This window comes from Vollenhovia emeryi, unplaced genomic scaffold (genome assembly GCF_000949405.1).
Source record: "Vollenhovia emeryi isolate VEMERY1.0 unplaced genomic scaffold, V.emery_V1.0 DF939386.1, whole genome shotgun sequence".
Taxonomy (NCBI): Eukaryota; Metazoa; Arthropoda; class Insecta; order Hymenoptera; family Formicidae; genus Vollenhovia; species Vollenhovia emeryi.
The window spans coordinates 27,118-48,847 of NW_011966980.1; the positions used below are offsets into that span (position 1 = coordinate 27,118).

General features: G+C 40.5%; 2 protein-coding genes across 2 annotated transcripts in view; one reads left to right on the forward strand and one right to left on the reverse strand.

The window, feature by feature from the left end:
- Positions 1-12,667: 12,667 nt before the first annotated feature.
- On the reverse strand, positions 12,668-13,490 carry LOC105558060. The gene is made up of 2 exons (XM_012005559.1): positions 13,171-13,490; positions 12,668-13,074 (listed from the first exon to the last, which is right to left on the reverse strand). The coding sequence occupies exons 1-2, from the start codon at positions 13,395-13,397 to the stop codon at positions 12,924-12,926; spliced, it is 378 nt and encodes a 125-aa protein (XP_011860949.1). The 5' UTR covers positions 13,398-13,490; the 3' UTR covers positions 12,668-12,923.
- A 3,206-nt stretch (positions 13,491-16,696) lies between these two features.
- Positions 16,697-21,730, forward strand: part of LOC105558062 — a 35,453-nt gene continuing 30,419 nt past the window's right edge. Inside the window, exon 1 of the mRNA XM_012005561.1 lies at positions 16,697-16,755. Within this exon, the coding sequence (XP_011860951.1) occupies positions 16,707-16,755 (49 nt within the window). The 5' untranslated portion in view covers positions 16,697-16,706. The remainder of the gene's footprint in view (positions 16,756-21,730) is intronic.

The following is a 21,730-nucleotide window of genomic DNA, read 5'->3' on the forward strand; positions in this document are numbered from 1 at the left end:
GTGTGTAGAACTATGTGTGCTATCTGGGTAGGTATAGAAGGGCATTCTACACCAAGGGATGAGCCACAAGTAGGATCATGCCTTGGTGTAGAACGGGCATAATATCGCCGAGATGTAGCTACGTCTCGCGCCTTTCCGCCCGGTACGCAATCACCTGCGACTAATTAGAAACAATCACGCATCTAATGGTAAATCGGGGATGACGTTCCCTCCGCGTCCGACCCTTCACGAGGGGCAGGACTTTCACGATGCGCTACATTCTTCGGACATTATCCCGTTTCGATCGATTTGATCGGCGCTCGGTTAATTTAACACGGTGAAACTACTTGCCGTCGCCTCGAGTGTGTTCCTCTTCGCTGGACGCCGATTTCCAAGTCAGTGACCAACGCTGCCTGCCTGGCATTAATGTCACTGTCCAAATTAATCGAACAGCATTTGCGACGGATCATAGAAAATTATGATTCATCATCAGGGTGTTACAAAATAATTCTTCCATTGCTGTGTATATAATTAACGAATTCCGATTAAGTCTACCTCTATTCATCATTTCGCTAGGTATTCGAATTTCGATACATCGCTCGATACAATTTTCTACACTTGAAATTAAAAAAAGAGTGTAAAAAGAATTCGATTTTTAAAGTTAAGGTGGTGCATTTCCTTAACGTCCTTTCCTTCTGACGTCGTTTTCACTGTTTTATGTCTGCATAATTTCTGTCCGAATAAAATTTAAAAATTGCTTATTTTTATCCTGATTTCTTTACAATACAAACTGTCCTTTTGTTTTGTCCACTCTCTAAGGTTTTTGGAGTGAAAATAGAACTATTGAGAGGAAAATATTCGCTCTATTGGAGTAAATATTTATTTTAATAGAGTAAATATTTGTTGCAATAGAGAGAATATTTCACCCTATGGTTTTATGTTTACTTCAAAACTTTAAAGAGTGCACATACATAATTTAAATCTTCAACTGTATCTATCAAAGTTTTACGAATAGCAAACAAAATTTATAAAATTAGATTATTTTCTGACTCAATATTATCTATTATAGCTGTAAAAAGATTGTTTTATTTTTTAAAATATTTTCTGGCAGTTCAATAATTTCTCTGAGTCTTTCGAATATTTCTTGTAACGCGATCATATGGATAAAAAAAGAAACATTTGCGTAGAGGAGAAGTTAATTAATACCAGTATACTATTAAGTAACGATGATGCATCCAAAGAGAGATTAAATCATCATAGAGCCACATCTTTTTACGATACAAACCTGCTTTAGCCATGTAATGCAATCGTCGTCCCATCTTAAGGCCCTGTAATGTGGCTCGGAAGAGACCGCGTCATCGCGACAGTGCGTTACAGGTTGATCGAATGGGGTCGTTGCACCTTCCCTCCGAAACCTACTTCAGCATTCGTCGTGGAAGGACAGTGAAATTTCCTGACGCGACTCACCTCGCGCGTCGATTACACCTCTTTCTAACGCCAGCTCGATCCCAGCTCTGTTCCCATAGCGCGGAATTTCCAGCGAAGCGTGAAAATCGCGTCTCTTTTCGCGTGGCGTGAGAAGGCCGCGCGCGAAACGAGGTCGGAGGAAATCGGCGACGAGGATCTCGGCGCGATGACGCGATATCCATCCGGGCTTCGACGATCGCGTCGGAACGGAGAAAGCGATACGTGCCGCGTCAACGGTGTATTGTGACTCATTTGACATCTTCCTTGCAAACCTTCGTCTCTGCGCCTCTCCACACGCACCATTGTGACCCAACAGTGACGCGACGGCACGCGTCCCCCAGAATCTTTCGGTTACTGACCCTATCGAGTTTCACTTCGTCGCTTCGATCCTCAGCCTGAGATACAAGTTAACTGATTTTGAGATAACCAATTCGCTGCCGCACCTGAAATTACAGTCCTACTGACACAAGTGGAAATAGGGAATTTAATTGCAGCTTGCGACCAATGTACCAGCTGGATCTTTCAGGCACACAGACCGACTCTTTCAATATTGACAAATTTTTAAGTTTCTCGCGTGTACATACATATGTGCTCATTATGTGTTGGTTCATTGTGTCATCCTCGGGCAAACGAATAAGCAAACTACACATTTGTATTTTTTGTTCTTGATAACAAAGCTAGTTGGGGTCAATTTTGCTAACAACAATGTAACAGTGCTTTTTATTTTAATCTTAAATTGAAGATTAGTGTTAATTATTTTTTATAAAATATGAAAGTAAAAAAATCTTGAATATACTTTTGGCCTGATTTATTCTGAAAGAAAATGCTCTATATTCATATTAGTACCTCTGTTGCTTCTCACAATAGAAAATATAATAAAAGAGCCTACACGTTGATAAAATACAGCCGATGTAGAGAAGATAAAAATATACAAAAAAAGCGAAATACAACCAGAAAGCACCCAAGATGCGCCAAATTGGCGTCGACAATTTGATTCATATTAAGTTTCAAGAGTGTTTGAAATAATTACACACTGATTATTTGCTCGAGGCATTATTTTACCATCTGTTTGTGATATGCAAAAGAGAGTGTTTGCTCGCAAAGGGGGATAGGCTTGACTTCCGCGCTTACGTGTTAAAAAGAAGATAGGTCTCTCTCGCGTACAGTTACTCGTTTGTTCCTTACGAAAGAATACTGTCTCAGATGAATAAGTTCAGCAACGGCGCGGGCAAACTATACGCATTATCTGCCGGGGAATCGAAACCGAGCACGGTAACGGTTTTGCATCTGTTACCTGCATGCTACAGTCTATGCCGCGTTAATGCCCCGAGGTCTTCTCATCGCGTAAAAACACCGTTTTGCGCCATTGCGCTGCACCGCTCATAGTCACACTTGGCATTGTGCGCTTCGCGAACTACAATTTGGATGGTACTTCGGCAATTACATTTCGGTCACGTTAAATTATAATTACTTTAATTGCATTAATCATTTTGAAGCCCGATGTACTGCAACATCGACAGATTTCAATTTCAGTTCATTAATTTCAATTGAATTTCATTCGTAATATCACAACGGAATATTCGGAGGACGTTGCGGAGTCGCGTTAGTTTCATTTTCAAAAGTCTTCGAAAGCGTGCCGGTGGAGGCGTGCGTCGATCGGCGTAAACCCAGAAGAGAAAGTCACGAATCGTAGTCTTCTCGTAGTCCTATCGTGTCCGACTGGATTCGTAGAATTATGAAAGCGTCAAAGATTTTTTGTGCCCCTCGAATACGCCGGCGTCATCTCTTTTTAATTTATACCGCTGTATACGCACCAGGTATATCCGTGTAAGACCCGGACGTGGCAAGTAATGTTTTTTAGAAATCATTATTGACGTAAGTCACTTATTTCGCGAGCGATGTAAAAAACAGTTCTCGTTTACTTTATGCCTTGAATTTATGGAGACCAAACGTGAGAGAATTACAGGAATTCAGTTTATCTTATTGAAACAATTGGGTCATATACGGGGGATACATAATTATGGCACACCCACGGTACGATTTATACGTAGGCAGTTGTAAATAAATTATTATTGCGCCCACGGTGTTTGGTAAAAAGTATTTGCGAACGCATTTTCCCAATTAACGTCAACTGAAAGTAAAACAAATTTCTTTTCACGGATGAAAGTTCGCGGACACTCACTACATGACGAACGCTTACTTATGGGAACATTTTTATCTCCATAACGAATTTTTTCAGAACCGACTGCTTTCTAAATTAGTGAGGAATCGCGATAAATAATGCAGTCCTCTTGAGTGACCTCTTTTCGGATGATATGGCAGATTATTTCTCGCAAAAATTGCCAACCAAAAAGAATTTAATCAAGATGATTTCGGTGAGAGCATCCAATTAAGAGGAGAAAGACAGCTCGAACGGAAACTTTTCAATGTCGAGTATAATAAAGATTTGTTTGCAACGACTCTGCGGGATCAAGACTGCTGCGACAGCGACGGGGTTAATGAGAACTTTCAACGTTAATAGCAGATACGCTTTGTATTCTGATTACTAGAGAGAAGCATGCAGTAGGAGATTGACCTTCCCGTCGTCTTGAAATCAAGCGTGTTACTTTATGTACCTACTTAAGTGTCGTGCGCGCGATTATCTCGCAGCCAATCTTTTCTAACAGAAAAATGTAGAAACTCTATTAAAACATTTTGTATGTGTTCGCGGTTTTACACAGTTGTTATTATACACTTTTATTTTTATATAAAAATGTATATTTAACGTCGTTAATCGTGCACTTAACATTTGTTACTTTGTGCAGATTGTTATCCGCAATCTCTTGGAAATTTCTATGTTTCACGTTGAACCGGTTGAAAAACATTTCACGGTGTTTTCCCGCCATGCGTTTGCACGCACACGATTTCATCACTTTTGACGTTCGGGCACAGTGAAAGCGGGATAAAGGGCACTATTAGATGAAATAGAGATCGGGCGACACCGCGTGCATGACAATGCCTTCATTTGAATGCATTATCGCGGCGCAATGCGCACTGATCTGTGCATGCTCGTTGCAAGGCATATATCACCGCTACTTAATAGCCATGAAAATTTCACAACTTGCCTCGCGAAGGAAGACGCGGTGCAACGAACGGGAACAATTGTCAAATGAAATAGGTAAGTAAAAAGGATTTCGTAAGAAACAGAGACAGCAAATACTTTAATATGCGAGAAAAACAAATTTATTATGTGCAATAAGCAATTAATCATAAAAGAGTGTCACACTTTTGTAATAAATGTATCTATTAATGTAATTCTCGTGACAAAGAAAAATTAACGAAGAACGGTAATTGCACCAAATTGTACAGATTGTATAAAAACTTGCAAACAATAGACTTAGTTTATCGAGATGGTCCGAACTAACTTACAGTGTTCAGCTTACGGGATTATTCCGTCAATGAGATATGTCTTGAAAAAGTTGTCATTTTCAACTAGACTTTCTATTAAAAAAGAAGAAAAAAATTGTTTAATAATTTTCGTATAGTCTAAGTAGAAGAACACTACAAAAAAAAAGTATTACATTGTTATCTTTTATACTTAATGGGTAAAAATCGTGAATATTGCACCCTTTGCCGGTCAAACCATTAAGATTCCTTAATTGCGAATAAAACGTTCGATGGCCTTTCAGTAAAAAAAAAATCCACTGCTTGCCACAGCAAATTATTTCTTATGCAATTGATGCAAATGTAAAATACCTGCGTTTATAAGAACTTCCATGACTGTAATTTATGATGCAACTGCGAGTTCACCGGAAGACTCTTAACGGAAAATCGTGCCCTTCCTTCTTGCCCATTGAATTAATTGGTCCCTAGTGAATTAGCTCGTTGCTTGATCAATCGATTAGAGTTACACAAGAGTGCAAGGTGCACAATGGCAGTGGAAAACGCACGGCCGCGTGAGAAAATTTATGCGTATTGCGCATGCGAACGGACAACAATATAATCGCGACTATATCGCCGTCTTCCATCTCTTCGCTGCTTTGACTTTCCATAGGCATCGGCTTTCTTAACAAATTTCCTACAGGCTAGATCGGGGTCGTACGAGGCGCGGTAACGATGAAGTACGTAGCATATAGCGGGCAGGCTGCGGGAAAACATCACACACGCGCGCGCGAAGAACAATTTAAGTTATACTAACAGCATGCACATGTGCTCTGGGAAAAAAAAGTACACAAAAGTTTTTGCAATAATAAATGTACACGTACGTTGGCTTTGCGAAAAGATCTTCCTCAGATTCAGTACGTCGGATACAAATCTCTTCTGTAATGGAATGTAGTTTGGTATTCAGTTTGAAGATTTAATTTCCTCGACTTCAAGCGGATACGAAGGAACGTTGTGGAATCTGACAAGAAAGAGACGAGTAATTAAATTATAATTAAAATTACTCGGCATCGGAGAAGAGAATGAGTTCTAAAAGAGGAAAACCACATGAGTAATAATAGTGATATAATATATTCCTCGTTTGATCACCCGGAAATTCGAAGACGTCGACTCCTCGATCGTTTCATGTGTGCACTAGAGTCCCTCTAATCAGAGAGTCTGGCCAACAGGCAGTTTTGGCAAAGTGAATGCGAGAGAGAAAGAAATATATTCCGAAACTGGCCTGTTGGCCAGGCTCTGATTAGAGGGACTCTAGTGTGCACGAAATAGAGAAGGGCTATCACGAGACACGGTAGTGTCTCGCGCCAAGTGTAAGCGTAGCTAGTACACGCGTGCGAGACCGACCGTGTAAGTTTACGCGTCATAGATACTTGAGAAATTGAACGAACTTACCTGAAGTGAAGTTCGATTACAATTATGCTGTCTCGTCCGGATGGATACTATGTAGTGCGTTCCTCGCCACGTAGATCTCAATAGGTATTTTAAAGCGACTAAAAAGCTTTTAACGTTTGTGTGTTGGCCCGATGGCCGCGCACGCGCGGGTCGCGCCCCCCTTGGTGCTTCATATCTTTAAAGCTAGCAAATCTGGTTTTGGGAGAAAAGGGGTGGGAGGGACCCTCCATCCGGACGAGACAGCATAATTGTAATCGAACTTCACTTCAGGTAAGTTCGTTCAATTTCTCAATTATGCAACGTCTCGTCCGGATGGATACTATGTAGATGTTTAAAGCTAAGATTTGCAAGGAAATGAAAAAAGAAATTTATTCATGTAAATGAGACAATTTTCAAGCCATCGGTATTAATTGTTAAGAATAACTGATTGAAAGGATGGATCCTTAACGATGGGGCGATTATAGAAACGAGCAAAGACGTTGGAGGAGCTGGTCCAGCCCGCCGTGCGTCGAATCTCATCCACATTAACTCCTTTGCTGGCCGCAAAAGAAGTTGAGGCATGACGCGTGGAATGTGCCGAGAAGATCGATACGTCGATTCCCGCTTTGTTTAATTCCGCCTTAACCCATCGTCCTAAAGTCTGGGCGGATACTGCCCTATGGGGTGCACGAAAAGAAATGAACAGAGAATCACAATTCTCACCACGAAGCTCCTGTGTGAGCGTTATGTAATATTTTGTTAGGGAGAAAACGCAAAGTCCTGGTCTGTCTAAGAAAGGACGGAACGTGAGTATGGGTTGAGACCCATTCCCGAGGTTTTAAGTCTAGCTGGAATCTTAATAATCAAGGCTTCCGAAAAAACAATGTTTGAGATGTTTATTGCTGCGAACGTCTGCATCCTTTGGGCGGTTGTAAGCGCCAGAGGCGTAGCTAACTTTCTGGAGAGTGATTCCAGAGATAGGTTCTTATGAGGGTATAAGGTAGCAAGATGCTCAACCACTGGGGCTGGATCCCAGATAATATCGTAACGTGGGCGTTGAGGTCTGATCGCGGCTACCCCTCTAAAAAATCTCTTTATCAGAGGGTGAGAGCCCAACTCGTTTGAAGATAGAAGAGAGATGGCTGAACGATATGTATTCAGCGTGGCATATGACCCGACCTCCGATAGCAAGGTTGATAAAAAATCCAGCACCGACGAGACTGATGGACGGAAACAACTATTCTGCTTCGTCTTACAGAAGTACCACCATCGTTTGATGGGCTTTGCATATTGAGCCATAGTTGTTCCCCTTATAGATGCAAGTATTGCGTCCATTGCTGTTGTTGGCGTTCCTCTGGTTATAAATGCCTGGCGGATAACTTCGCGGCAACCAGGGAAATCCTGCTCCATGCTGGGTGTGTCTGTCTGAAAGGGGACGATAACAAATTAACGTCCGGTTCAAAACGAATTGGATGGTTAATAATAAACCGTTTGAACAATGGAAACCACGGCCACCAAGGGACCACGACCACGCCCTCTGCCTTGTCAGTAATAATCTTTCGTAGGATCCTTAGAATTAAAATAAATGGGGGGAAAGCGTAAAAGTACATGCTGCCCCAATGTAGTGAAAATGCGTCAACCGCGACCGCTAGGGGGTCTGGAAACCAGGAAACGAAACGAGGGCATTTTGCGTTGATTGATGAGGCAAACAAATCAATATCAAAGGGGCCGAAACCAGACTCAATCCTATTGAAGTAGTCCTGCTGAAGCGTCCATTCAGTTTCTTCTGAAAAGGTACGTGACTCGGTGTCAGCTTCAATATTCTGAGCTGACGGAATATAAGATGCGTAAATAAATAAATTTCGATCCGCGCACCAGGACCAGATTTTTCGAGCGAGATCGGATAAATGAGGAAATTTGACCGATCCCATGCGATTTACGTAAGAAAGCGCGGTCGAGTTATCTACCCTCAATAAAATATCGCAATTCTTCAAATGCGCCGCAAAGCATCTTAATGCATGAAAAATCGCGAGAAGCTCTAAGTAATTTATATGGTTTTGTTTATCCTCCGGTGACCAGAAACCATGGGTGCGTAATTCGCCACAGACCGCACCCCAACCTGTTAAGGAAGCGTCTGTAAAAATCTCCAGTTTAAAGTTGCCCGATCTAATAAAATTGCGTTGGGAGGGTATCCGAAAAAATGTTCTTCCACCACCGAAGATCCTCTCTAATAGAGTCTGGAAGGATCATTTCACTCTCGAAGTCGCCCTGTGAGGCTAAGAGAGCTGGAAAATTTTACTTTCTCTAGGATCTTAGTATGTAAGATGCCATACTGGACTGCTGGGCAGACTGAGATTAGGGATCCAATGTAATTAGCCAGGGATCGAATTTTACACGATTTCTTATCCAACATAGAGTGAGTTAATTGTTTGAGACCTTGCCTTTTGTCCGAAGGAATCGAGACAGAGAAACGAACTGTATCAAAAATAAAACCCAAAAAACGACACGATTTTGCTTGAGTGAGGGCGCTCTTGGATTTATTGATAATGAAACCGAGTGAAGATAAGAGCGTCCCTGTCGCCGAGATATTTTCGAGACATTCCTGATGAGAGGGTGCAATAAGAAGAAAATCGTCCAGGTAAACGACTGACAGGAAGCCCTTCTCCCTAAGAGAGAACATTGCCGGCTTCAACAGCTTCGTAAAGATGTACGGAGCTGAGGCGAGTCCGAACGGTAGGACCTTAAATTGGAAGAGCTGGTTTCGGAAGCGAAAACGCAGATATTTTCTATCCTCCTGGGCAATTGGCACTGGAAAATAGGCATCCTGCAAATCTATTGAAGCCAGGAAATCGTGGGGCGAGAGAAGGCGGACCACTGTCCTCTAGTCCTCCAACTTGAAGTGTGAAGCGTTAATAAACCTGTTAAGGTATTTAAGGTTTAAAATAAATCTCCAACCACCTGAAGATTTCTTAATCACGAAGAAAGGGGACACAAACTGACCCTGACATTCCGATACAATTTCTATTGCCCTAGTATTGAGAAGTCTGGAAATTTTTGAGAGGCAGATCTGCTCTTCAGATTTTGACAGGCGAACTGTCGGTTCAGTAGTTTGGTCAGGTGGATGAGATTTAAAAGGCAGTCGATAGCCCCTGATGGTTTGCAGGATTATCGGGTCCGAGATGATCTCTTTCCATTTAGAAAAGAAATGAGATAGTCTCCCCGCAATTTGTACCTGCGTGTTGTTTAACGTCTCCTGAATCGAGACCTGGACTGCACTGGCGACTGGCGTCTGCTGCTCGATGCCCCTGACCTCCTCGTCGCCTTCGGTCTCGTCTTCTGGGCAGGGGCGCGGGAGTTTTCCGAAGTGGTGCAATCCCTCTGTACTGGACCTTTAATTGGTTGCTGCACTCTCTTTGACACCGTCAAAGACGGTTTTATAAGGCTTCTGGAGGACTTTTCCATCGAAGAGGCCTTCTTAAATTCCTCTCCAAAAGCCGCACCAAACAGGAAATTGTCCGCCGGTTTAATCTGGGCCCTCCGAGACTGTGAGAGACGATAAAAGAGGTCTGCCAGTATCGTGGCACCTTCATTGACCTTGGCGACTGCCCCACGAACCTCAGGACTCAGAGAGGGTTGTGTCTCAGGCTTCAAGAAATCAGAGATGGCCTCGCCCAAGGCATACAACGCCGCGCCTGCCTGATTTTGATTTTCGCAGCTATGATCGTCCCTCTTAACCATGGAGTTATTCTTCAGGACCGACCTGCATTCTTTCGATACCCGCTAGCCGATCCCTCGATGACGACCTCTTCCGTTTCTTCGATTTGTGAGTTGACTTCCCCATTATGGACTGAAAAAGGGCTAAGAATATTAAGAGAAAATTGCACAGAAAAATTGTCGCACTGTTGAGTCTCTACGCAACAGGAAAACAATGAAGCACCAAGGGGGGCGCGACCCGCGCGTGCGCGGCCATCGGGCCAACGCACAAACGTTAAAAGCTTTTTAGTCGCTTTAAAATACCTGTTGAGATCTACGTGGCGAGGAACGCACTACATAGTATCCATCCGGACGAGACGTTGCATAATCCACAGTTATTGGCTTCCCCAATACGACTAGCGGAGGAACTTGTATTCGGTTCTACCGGATTAGAACACGTCGGTCAATGAACTCGTCGTTATTCGCATTGTCAGATCTTCCGATTATTCAACGAGCTCTTCGAAAGTTTAATAACGCGCTCAATCAAAGAGTTGATGACGCGGAGTGGAAAGAGAGAGAACTCGTGGAATTCAGTCGTCATTGCGAGGCTTGACGGTCGAGGTGAAAGGTAAGAGAGAAAAGTTGAAATAGTTGCTGCAGTTACGACGTGTCTAGATCACGCGGCAGGAAGTTTCCTTATATGGCGATCGTTTCGCTGGCGGCTAGAAAGATTAAGATGATAAAAATTGTATCTCGACTTGTTCCGCGATCCAAAATGACGAGATATCGAGCGATGAGGACCGTGGCGATTTATACAATAAGGAAGCATGTAATAAGGAAAGTTTCGCGCCTCTAATAGATATTTTGCGAGGAAGCTATACTTAAAATTGTAGCGGCAGTATCATCTGGCTATCTTTCCCCCTTTCTCTTTGCATGTAACAACGCTAACGATATAAAACAAGGTACAAATTACTTAATTTTCTCCCTTTATAAATTCTGCAGAAGATACAATAATTGTTCCAGGAACAATACCGTAACTACTTTCAAGAAACCGACGTATCGTATGTACGAAACGCGTGAACTGACGAAAGGAAATTCCTCGTGTAAAGTTGTGGAAAAGTACCGCAAGATAATTCACGCGTAATACTCATTTTGTGCAAATCCGTAGTGGCTAATTACTACGAGCAACTCGTACGTGGAGTTGTGTGCTCTTTTATCGTTGGTCGCTTTGCCAATTTAATTTCTCACACATATACGCGCGGAGAGTGCGATAAGAACATTTGCTCACACATCTCGCGCGCGAGTGAATATAATAGCTGTAATAAATAACAAACTAATTACTTTTCCTCTGATAATTATCCGCTACGAACGTTTAAGGTGGTGTAATGCGTATTGCAGTTGTGTTCACGCGATGATATTTGATTTTTTTTAGATACTGCTATTTTACTCGTAGCGCAAAATATTTAATAATTGCTCTCCCTCTAATAATAAGGATTGCTAATGTCTTTTAAATGAACGCAAGGTAACTTATATGCCGTGGCTCGTCCAACTTGAATTTAAAAATCGTAATTTTTTGAGTCTAAGAGAATCGTCGGGAATGAAAACCTGATCCTACACGACGAAGCAGTCGCGCGAGATGTGTGCTGCGTGTATGCGTGTGGCGCACACATTTATACGCGCCACGGACGTGTTCGATGCATTCGTGTGCCCGTCCGTGAGTGCACACGCGGCCGCAAAGTGTTACGTTTGTTATATGGCGGTCGCGGTATGTGGGTCAAGAAGCCGGCGTTACTAACAAGTGACTCGATTCGAGGTTGACTCGTGAAGCGACACACACCGCTAGCTTTCGTCGCGCCGAATTTCCACCTTCTACCAAATCTGGCCTCGCTACTTTTCGATTCGATACTTTGTACGGATACATGCCTCGTAAAGATGACCGCGGAGATAACGCCCTGCACTCGGTTCCGCGACCGGCACAAAGTAGCTCGAGTCGGCTCCATCGAGTATCACACGGTTAATCCGATGCGATCCACATTGCAGCGTGTACGCGTCGAGAAATGACCGGTCAAGATTCAATGTTGAATAATTCAGCGATATTTGAAAACAGTATTTTTATTTAAGTAGGTACGTACTTATCTCTTAGGTATCGAATAAGATTGTACGTAAATGTCTTTATTTTAGAAAAAAGTACATAATTATGTTTACATTTTCACACGAAAATAAATATTCGCAAGTATACTTGTAAGAAACATTCAATAACATTCAAATCGTAATGCACCTGCTCTAGCGGAGAACATTCGTTCGGATCTCGGCTCTTCACGGAGACTTTAATGCGCGGCATTAAATATGTCGCGAAGTGCGCGCGCTCCGAACGCCTTCCTCGCGCGCGTCGCGTTTTCTGCATCGAACAAGTGGCCAGTATTTTGATCCTTGTTTTGCTATCGGTCGAGTATCCGCTCTACCGCAAAGTAGAATAAACAAGAGGTAAAGTAATCGAGAATCCCTCGCGCGTGGCTGCCTCGATGCAGCGCGTCGTAAAGCAGCCGGCATGAATGCAACGCATGCGACCGCATGCGGCGGCGATGCGCGCGCGTAGACGATGCTGGTCGCATGCTCGCACATTTAGTTTCTAATTGAATAATCGATCGCGACCTCTCTTGATCGAGAGGCATGGAATGCGGCGGACAAGCTATGCGTCGCAGCAAGAACCCGGTTACGTAGCTTTCGACTTATTCATTGCTATTCTCTCTCATAAGAAAAGGGTTATGAATATAAATACAAAAATTTAAATAAGCGTGGAAACGATCTTACTGGCAATAGGGTTGTAAAGCAATTTTTTTTTAACGGAATTTTAATCTATGTATATGAGTTTATGATACAAATTTTTTCCCCAATTTTTTTTCTCAATTATTTAACAAGTTATGGCTTGTTAAATAATCGGACCCGCGAAGCTGTATTCGAACGTTCCGGAAAGAACCGAACAGTTCGTGACGTCACGATGCGAGCGCCGAATGGAGCCGAAGTTCGGTAGCATATGGTCGCATGGGGAGCGGATGATTCTCGTGGCGTGACTCGCAGATCTCTCCGTCTCTTTTGAGACACACATAACCTATCGCTTGATCTCCATAGCTTGTTCGAGATGATCTACAAAAATAGGTATAGATTTTCTTTTCATCAGATTAATAATCAAAAAGAAGTATAAAGAAGTAGTCGAACGAAAGGTGAGTTTCATATACTTACGCTGCTAATTTTACATTGCGTACTTCTCCACAGTTAAAGTTGTCACTTTTTTTAATAAAATCTAATATCATAAACATATCAATTCGTGGCAGATTACGTGCATCGGCTTTTACAAAGCCGGATTCAAGTTTATTTGCCATTCTTATACTGATACTCAAGAATCTGTCATGAAGTTGAGGTTGGAAATACACTGATTGAACGCGCGCGCAGACGGGCGCTCGCATCATGACGTCACACCAATAACGTGCCGTTTCAGATCACGTGACTATATTTGAAATTTTTATTGAACTTTAAAGCTCATTTTACAGGAAAATATAATATAAAAAAAATTTTTTTTTGTTGCAATAATTATTATCTATATCAGAGTTGATAAAAATGATAATTATTTTTTTTTCAAAATTCACTTTACAACCCTATTCTTTATTATAATAAAATACGACGTTTCGGCCAGTAATACTGGTCCTCTTCAGGTAACAAACTTACAAGAGTGCCTACAAATGTAAGATTCGTTGTATTTTATGTAAGATTCGTCTCACATTTATTTAAATTCTTGACTGGCGTCACCAAACTGCTATCAATTGTTATAAATACAAGATATTACACGAATATACAAACAGTCCATCGAGCTTCGAAAATTTGTTTGACCTCCTCGTGAAATTATTCGAAAAATCACGTAGTCTTCCATTTATTTGGAAACAAAGATATTTTGTCCTTCCTGTTGTCAAAAGAAATATTTTCGAATTAAGTGAGAATAATTATTTTTTTTGCGTCGTGTAAACGCGCAAAAAAAATAAAGAGAGTTTCTTCTGTTTTTTAATTTTTTCAAAGTCTTTAGCGATGCTCGCTGGAGCAAAAATAAATCCCGACGTGGAACACTTTTAAGACTGCACGTAGACTATTAAATTTCATGGTTGTGTTGATCAGCACGCATGAGGCGCTCGGTAAAGATAGAATTATGGACGCTCCTTATAGTTAGCATCACGAAGAAACCATAAACCCGGACGAGGAAACTCTGAGGGTTAGGCAAGCGAGTTTAGGGTGACGCGGTTCGTTGACTCCCTCCGTCTCTAGTCCTACCTGCTCGAGCACCTGCATAGAATTTAGGTTCTTTCTGATCTGTGAAGAAATAACAGAATGCGCGCTACATCAAAACCGAAACTACACGGGGAGAGAACTTTTTCTTAAAATTTACCCTGAAAATCATGTAATCGTGCACTGTAAAAATATTACATGTAAAATTACAAATATTATAGTGGGTAATATTGAGACCATCTATTAAAGGTGTATATTTACATACGTCAGTAAATTTACTCCTTGCAAGTAAAATTATTACCTTGTGTAATAAGTAAACTGCTTGCTTTTAATTGTGTAAATTTTATATTTTTGAAATTTTTCATCGTGTATAAACAAGTATTTACACAACAAAGAGTAACAAAATTTTTTTGGTAAAAGTATTGTGTATACATTTATATATTTCCGTAATTATTAATAGTGTAATTGCTATATTTTATATATTTCTTTTTATAGTGTGGGACAAACATGGCATTTTAAAAACTCATAAAATTCTTGGAAATGTCTCACGTGTATACATTATTATATTTTACAGCGAATTCGGCAGGTTGCACTAATGCGCACTGAGTGCACACCAAGGCTTGCTCAGAATCCACTATTATATTTATCGTGTCCAAAAACTATTTAGCCAAACAAATGATCCGTACAAATGCTATACGGATTATTTTACTGGCTAAGAAGTATTTAAAAAGAATATTTAAGAGAATCCTTAAATATAAGAAATGACTGTAAACAAGCCTTAGTGCGCACTCAATGCGTACTGGTGCAAACTGCTGAATTCACTATTATATTTACATGTATCTACATAAAATTTGGAAAATATTTTAAGGTGCATCTTTTAACGTTAAAAATAAAAAATGTAAGAGTAGACTTCAAGTAAACGCTTTATACAAATATTAAAAACATTTTGACTGCTTATAAAGATTGCTGATTCTGTTGCATTGTATATTTTGCAAGAAATGTCTTTCTTCCGCGATTTATTTAATTTGTCGCGTTGCAAAATAATTCGTACGTTACTTACGTATGTACAAATTACGGCCCCACTTGTGCTTTTCGCAAAATTATACACATATTGTTCTCAATCGCGAGTACATTGCTACAAATTGCCGTAGAATTTCCACGGGTTTTCACAATTGCGCGCACTCTTGCAGGAACTCTGCATATATTATTTCCCCCGAGATACCTTGTTTCCATTTCTACGGTCCCATGTCGAGCGACGCACTTCGCCCTGCGAAACCACAATTATATCCCGTATGACGGTTGTATGCTGGTAATTATCAATTATCGTGCGGAATAGAAACGTTAGAAATTATGCGGATCTGGGAGATACCCGTAATCCTTGGAATTAACTTTGACGTAAAACGCTAGTTATAACGACTCGGATTAGACGTTTTCGACATTTTACCGTAACGGCAACGTGTTACGATGCACGTAAGCGGTAAGCTACGCATAGCACTTCGTCATCAGCAACACTTTTTTTATAATCGTTATTAATATGCAATTACAAATTATAATTAAATCTAATTCTAATTAGACAAAGTATTGAATTTATTAATTACAGAGCATTGGTCACGTTATAAATTCAGTGACTATAAAAAGCTCGAAACAAAAACTGGTGCTTTGAAGAAAAATATTTAAAGATAAGAGATATAATACGCAACTTTATTATTTACAAACCACGTGTATTCTGCTTTTATTTGTAACTACAGGTAATTACAACCGAAGAGATGAATCTACTACAATATAATCCCTTTCCGGAAAGGAATCTGAAAAAGACCGGTCAAAAATTTCTTCCGTATAAAAAACAACCATATCAAATCCCAAGGGATCGTGTTCTTGCTACTCGGTGACGTGTTGGCTCGCAGGTTGGCCTGAATACCGGAGGAGAGGCGCGTAAGTAGAAGAGGGGATGAACAGTCAGTCAGTCGCACAGGCCAGCCTCGTTCCTGATGGCAACCGGCACAGCGGTCGTTACCTGCTGAAGTGGTGGTAGCCAGAGAACGACAGGTGGGGGAGCAGAATACCTGGATGACTTCCTGCCGGGGAACTAGCGCTTCAGTCCTCAGGCAAGAACGTCCGACGCCGGTCTACGAGAGACTCCGTCCACGAGTTCCATCGGTGGACGCACCAGCACCATCGTTTATTGTCACATTAACCCCGTTCGAAGATACCTCGGGGGGGAACACAAGTTCGCACGCGCGTTTACTCGATTCTCCGATTCGAACGGGCGATCGCGTTCAGTGCTCGGAAAGAAAACTGAAGAGAGGGTCGCTCGCGCCCCAAAATGATGTTTTCTCTGAGGTGCATTCGGTGAACTTTTCTAACGGAGTGCGGACATATTGATTGCTGTTTCGAATCGGAACAGCCTCCTCGATAGTTTTCCGGAAGGACATTTTCCGGTACGACAGTTTCCTGAGAGGACATTCCAGGCCGGGGTTCACGCGGAGGAGTTCGCGCTCGCCGAAATGGAACGCAGGACAATTTTCCTCCTTTTCATCGTTCTGGCCGCCAAAGGTGCGTGAATTCTTCTTAATCCTCAGTAATCGGTTATCGATATAAATAACGATATAGTGTTAAGTGGTTGTTGTGTAAAAACTTGTTAAGTTATATCGGGAGGAATATTTTTGAGCGTTTGCGATAATAAAGTTTTCAAAGATACTTAAATAAAAATACGTGCAAAAATGATATATTTCACATATATGTAAACAATAAACTCATAAATAGACATCTCAATGTCACCGTAATCTCTCTGAATACGTGACAATATAATTTGGTTAAATAGATAATTTTCAATACACAGATTTTGCATGTGCGACACATAATAAAAATCATAATAACTAAACTATAATTTAAATTAACGTAAATATATACAATAATAGAGAGATAACTCTAATTTCCTACTGTAAAAAATGTTAATTCGGAGAGAATAATTAAATAAATAAATGCCTGAAGTTTGGCTAATAAAAATTATACATATAACCGAAAACCGAAAAGGACGTAAGAACGCGCGGTAAAACACGATAAAGGTCTCTTTTCTATTGTGCGATCGATTTGTCCACTCTCTTTTATAACGCAGGAATATATATACCCATATCCACAATAGAAAAGATCTTTATCGTGTTTTACCGCGCGTTCTTACGTCCTTTTCGGTTTTCGGCTCGGACCATTCGACCGCTCGTTCGAAGGATCCTTTGAAGGATCATCCACTACATATGTATGTGTTTTATTGTTACAAATGAAGAAGAAAGATCGCGTCTTTGTATTGCATAAAATAAAGCGCGATATAAAATCGGTCATTTTCATGATTACCTTAATCGCGCCTTTGTGTAACGCTTCGTTATGAATTTTCCATAAAACGTAATTGGATATCTTTTTAGAAATCTTCAATATAGCCGATAGGCATTTCGTGTAAAGATGGATTAATCTCCCGTGGCAAATATAATGGCTCATTAACGCACTAGGGAGATTATAGTAATCGTTACTGCACCCCATTCACTTGTCGCTTTCTATACGCCAAGATATTTAATGAGTCGACTGATTATGAGACAATGCCTGTAGTTCGTAACGACATTCTCTACTTTACGTATCATTGAGACGCTCGATTTTGCGGAACCGGCGACGAAACTACCGCTAATCAAGCATGCGTATATACAATACGGCGCTTAATCGAACGTTATAAATTAATTGTATACGATCTTCTAAATTATTAGTGCCAACTTTCGAATTTCGTTCGAGTTATGTATTTACGAGCAGATTGTGACATCGCGTATAAATTTGAGGGCTTTTATAAAATGGACGAAGCTGATTTCCAAAATAGAAAAGTCTGTTCACCTTTTAAAATAATAACTTTATTCGCGTCGTGAAAAAATGTAACTTATGCAAATTTTATGTGCTTAAATAAGCAGTAGATGATCGGATCTTTCAGACGTACGCGTAACGCGATAGACATAATTTTCCTCTATGATGACTGATAGATATCGCGCGTGCGATTCAATTCGGGGTCAAGATCATCCCACGCTCGCGGCGGTATTGAACTTAACAACGGATTACCGAAGCACTCGTTTACATATGCAATTCGCTGACGAGAAGTATCTGAAAATAAACGAAGCTTACTCGTCAATTAGCGCATGATGTATGTAATGTGCGCGCATTATAGTCCGTGCGTATTTCGTGAGAGGATACACACCGATTCTTCTTTATCTGATTTAAAATTTCACTCGGCATCAGCATCCGTGACGTTAAACCGGATCTGCATTAAGGATCATTTAAATGATAACGCGGCTGGTAACCGGCAAAGTGGCTCCAATTTAATTAGTGCTGGATTAAAAATATCTTTAGAAAAACTAGTTACTCCGTAGAAATTCTCTCAATTTAATGCCGATCGCGCTGGCTCGCGGTTATTCTGCGAGATAGTCCGTCCGTAGATTCAATTTCTATCTCCCGTCCGGCTAAGCGGAATAGTTCTTCAACGTCGTGTTAGCTGCAAGACACTCGCTCTGGAGGGGCACGTGCTCGTCGTTGCACGCATAAACGCGCGTCTCGTAAATGAGACGTGGCGTACTCACGCAGCACGCATTCTCATCTCCATCGCGCACGCGGGTAAATCGACTTTCCACGTTCCTCGCACGTTTTTCCACGGCGTGGAAAGTGGCTGGCGGAGCGGTTTTAACGCGGCAATAACGCGTGAGAAATTCACGAAGATTCGTAGCAAACGACTATCGCTCGATCGCTGTCGCGAGGAAAGTCGTTTGCCCATTTACCCGCAGCACACTCTCGCGAAATGCATAATTTTTATAATAGCCTTTTATAATGGCACGGAACATATATATTGAATTTCGCAGGACTCGTATACTCGAAGAACAGATACTTTATTTACTCCACTGTAATTTAACAACTTTCAAATGTACTTTCATATCGGCTTTGATTTACGATTAGTTCGACAGTGGTAATTTTTTATAATTCTTTATTGATTGATTTGGCAATGCGATGCGAGAGATCCATTAGCTCTAAAAGCTCCCACTTTTATCGCAGGTCTACATTATGTTTTAAGTTTTTGTTTCTTTCGGTGCAAAGCTTCTACGGTCCTCTAACAGCGACTGGTCGAGGTTGGAGACACGAAGAGTAGGTCCTCTCGTCGTTTCTCAATTTTACATTTTATTCTAACACGTACGAGACTACTTCCGTAGGTTAATGACCGAGATTGTCTCTCGCATTAAAGTGACGGTTACTTGCATTTCCCACGTGTCGCCGTGCGCGTCAAACTCTTCTTTTTTCTCCCGCACGCTCTTCAAATGCTTCCTCTAACCGCACGTTCTCGACCAGCTGCCTTCTGCCAATTGCCGTTGAGTCATATCCAGTTATTGTCCTCTCGAGTACGTGCCGTTTCCTGTTGAAACTACAAAAGATCGATGCTGTCCTTATCGTTAAATCGATTGGTGTCGGGTATCAACTAAGACGCGAGCAGGTTTCATCATTACTCATTGTTTTATCGATTCAATCGCTCGTCGTTGACAGATATTCATCATTTCACATATTCATATTTTTCCAACAAAATCTAAATTAATAAACAACGAGCAATTGACAGATCTCCGCTATATGCACTTATTAAAACAATGACATATCCATGTTTTAGAATGCACGAGAGATATGATGAAGTTATAAACATGACATCACGACATTACCAACTACATTCGACTTGCTAAATAATATCATCAGCGCTAGACTTAGAATCTGCTGCAAGCTTAGACACGCAGTTTGAATTAAAAAAGCAAACGCTTTTAGAAGATTCTCATTTACGAATGTTACGAGTAATCTATTTTATATCAAGCTTTTATTGTTTGCCAATACTTACACAATTATTAACGTTATTATATATAAGATTTTTTAAATTAAATAAAAATAATTACCAGCGCTGAGTATCATATTCTATTGATTCTTTCTAATGAGACATTTCTAATGATGATTTCAGAGATGTCTCAATTATACGCTTTTTAACCATTGTTCACCACCTAATATTACTTAGAAACGGTATAATCAGCTTTTGACTCTCAGAATTATCGACAGAATTGTTGGTTCTCGTGACAAGTGCATGCACTTCCGTCGTATTATGGAACTAATCGCAGCTTCGCGCACGTACGGCTCACACGTATCGCACCTTGAAAACAAAAGGCCAGTGCGTTTAATTAGCTCGGCTCAGTACCCAATTTCCCACAATTCCGTGAAGTAACGGGAGTACCCAGCGAGCAGGCATGTAAAAGAAGGCGAGTCCGCTGTGTACCTTTTCTCTTCTACTTATGCCCTGATTATCTACTTTTCTTATGGCGTAGGCGAAACCCCGAACATTGAAAATCACGTGCTGAACTACATACGAACAAAAGCCGATGAGTGCAAGTCAGTGAGAAACTTATTGTTAGTCGCGGCAAAAAGAAAAGTATTTACGTAGAATCATATATATTTACACAGAAAGAGAAACTCTTTGACCAATTAATTAAAACCGACTCGAATATGGTTACTAAATAAAACTTTGGCAATCTAAATTTAATATAATTAATTTTGTGGAAACGTCGTGGGTCGATAAACGAGCGATGAAAATGCTATTATATGAATAATATAATTTATTATTTTTTAATCAAGAAAATTAGTGGAACGTTTCGAACCACGCAAAGTCTTCATCACTCGTAAAATAAATGAAATAATAATAGCGAAGAAAGAGTTAGAATATAATAGATGAAATACATAAAAAAGTAAATATAAAAATAATTGGCAAAACTAAATAGAATATAAAAGGCTGAATAAAAACAATGAATAAAATTAAAAAAAAAAATGATACAGCGGTTAGATAATTTTGGAAAAATTCTTAATAAAAATTATAATGTGCAATATCGGAATAAAACCTGACTTCTTTCACCAATAATCTGTAATTCTATGTTATTTTGCTTTAACATAATTGAAATTTTATTTTGAGAGCTACGTTAGATAATAATTATTCAAATCTATGTAATCTATGTATTTACACGGTATTTAGATTCAAATATGACGGAGCATTAAATATTTCAACCTGATATGTTTTGAAATGATTATAATCGCAAGCTATCTTCTTTATTGTCGTCAGATATAGAGTTTTACGCGCAAATAGCAAAATTTGAAAGTAATACTGATAATCTGCTAAATGTATTTGTCACGGTGGTGAGGCAAGATGATAGACGTAGTATGACAATCGCTTCGTTTTAAGAATAACGGTGAAATAGCGGTGACCTGATATTTACACCGGAATAACTTTTATCCTTTCCATGCGATTCCGACGCGTTGTCTCCATTCTACTGTCCTACATAGGCTCATTTACTCAAGGCACGTGCTACTTACCATAGTACTTCAAACGCGTTTTATCCGAGCGTCCAAAAAAATCGTTGCAAGAGAAGAATTGTAATAAAGGCTGGTCTACAATACTTGGAGTAAGCTGGAGTAAAGAGTAGGAGTAAGGAAATAAAAT

Bases quoted from the DNA above. Each gene is read 5' to 3' on its own strand.
- LOC105558060 (XM_012005559.1), bottom strand. From the start codon at position 13,397: ATGATGCGAGCGCCCGTCTGCGCGCGCGTTCAATCAGTGTATTTCCAA. The intron at 13,075-13,170 runs GTAAGTATATGA...CTATTTTTGTAG, and splicing joins CGCAATGTAAAATTAGCAGC to ATCATCTCGAACAAGCTATG.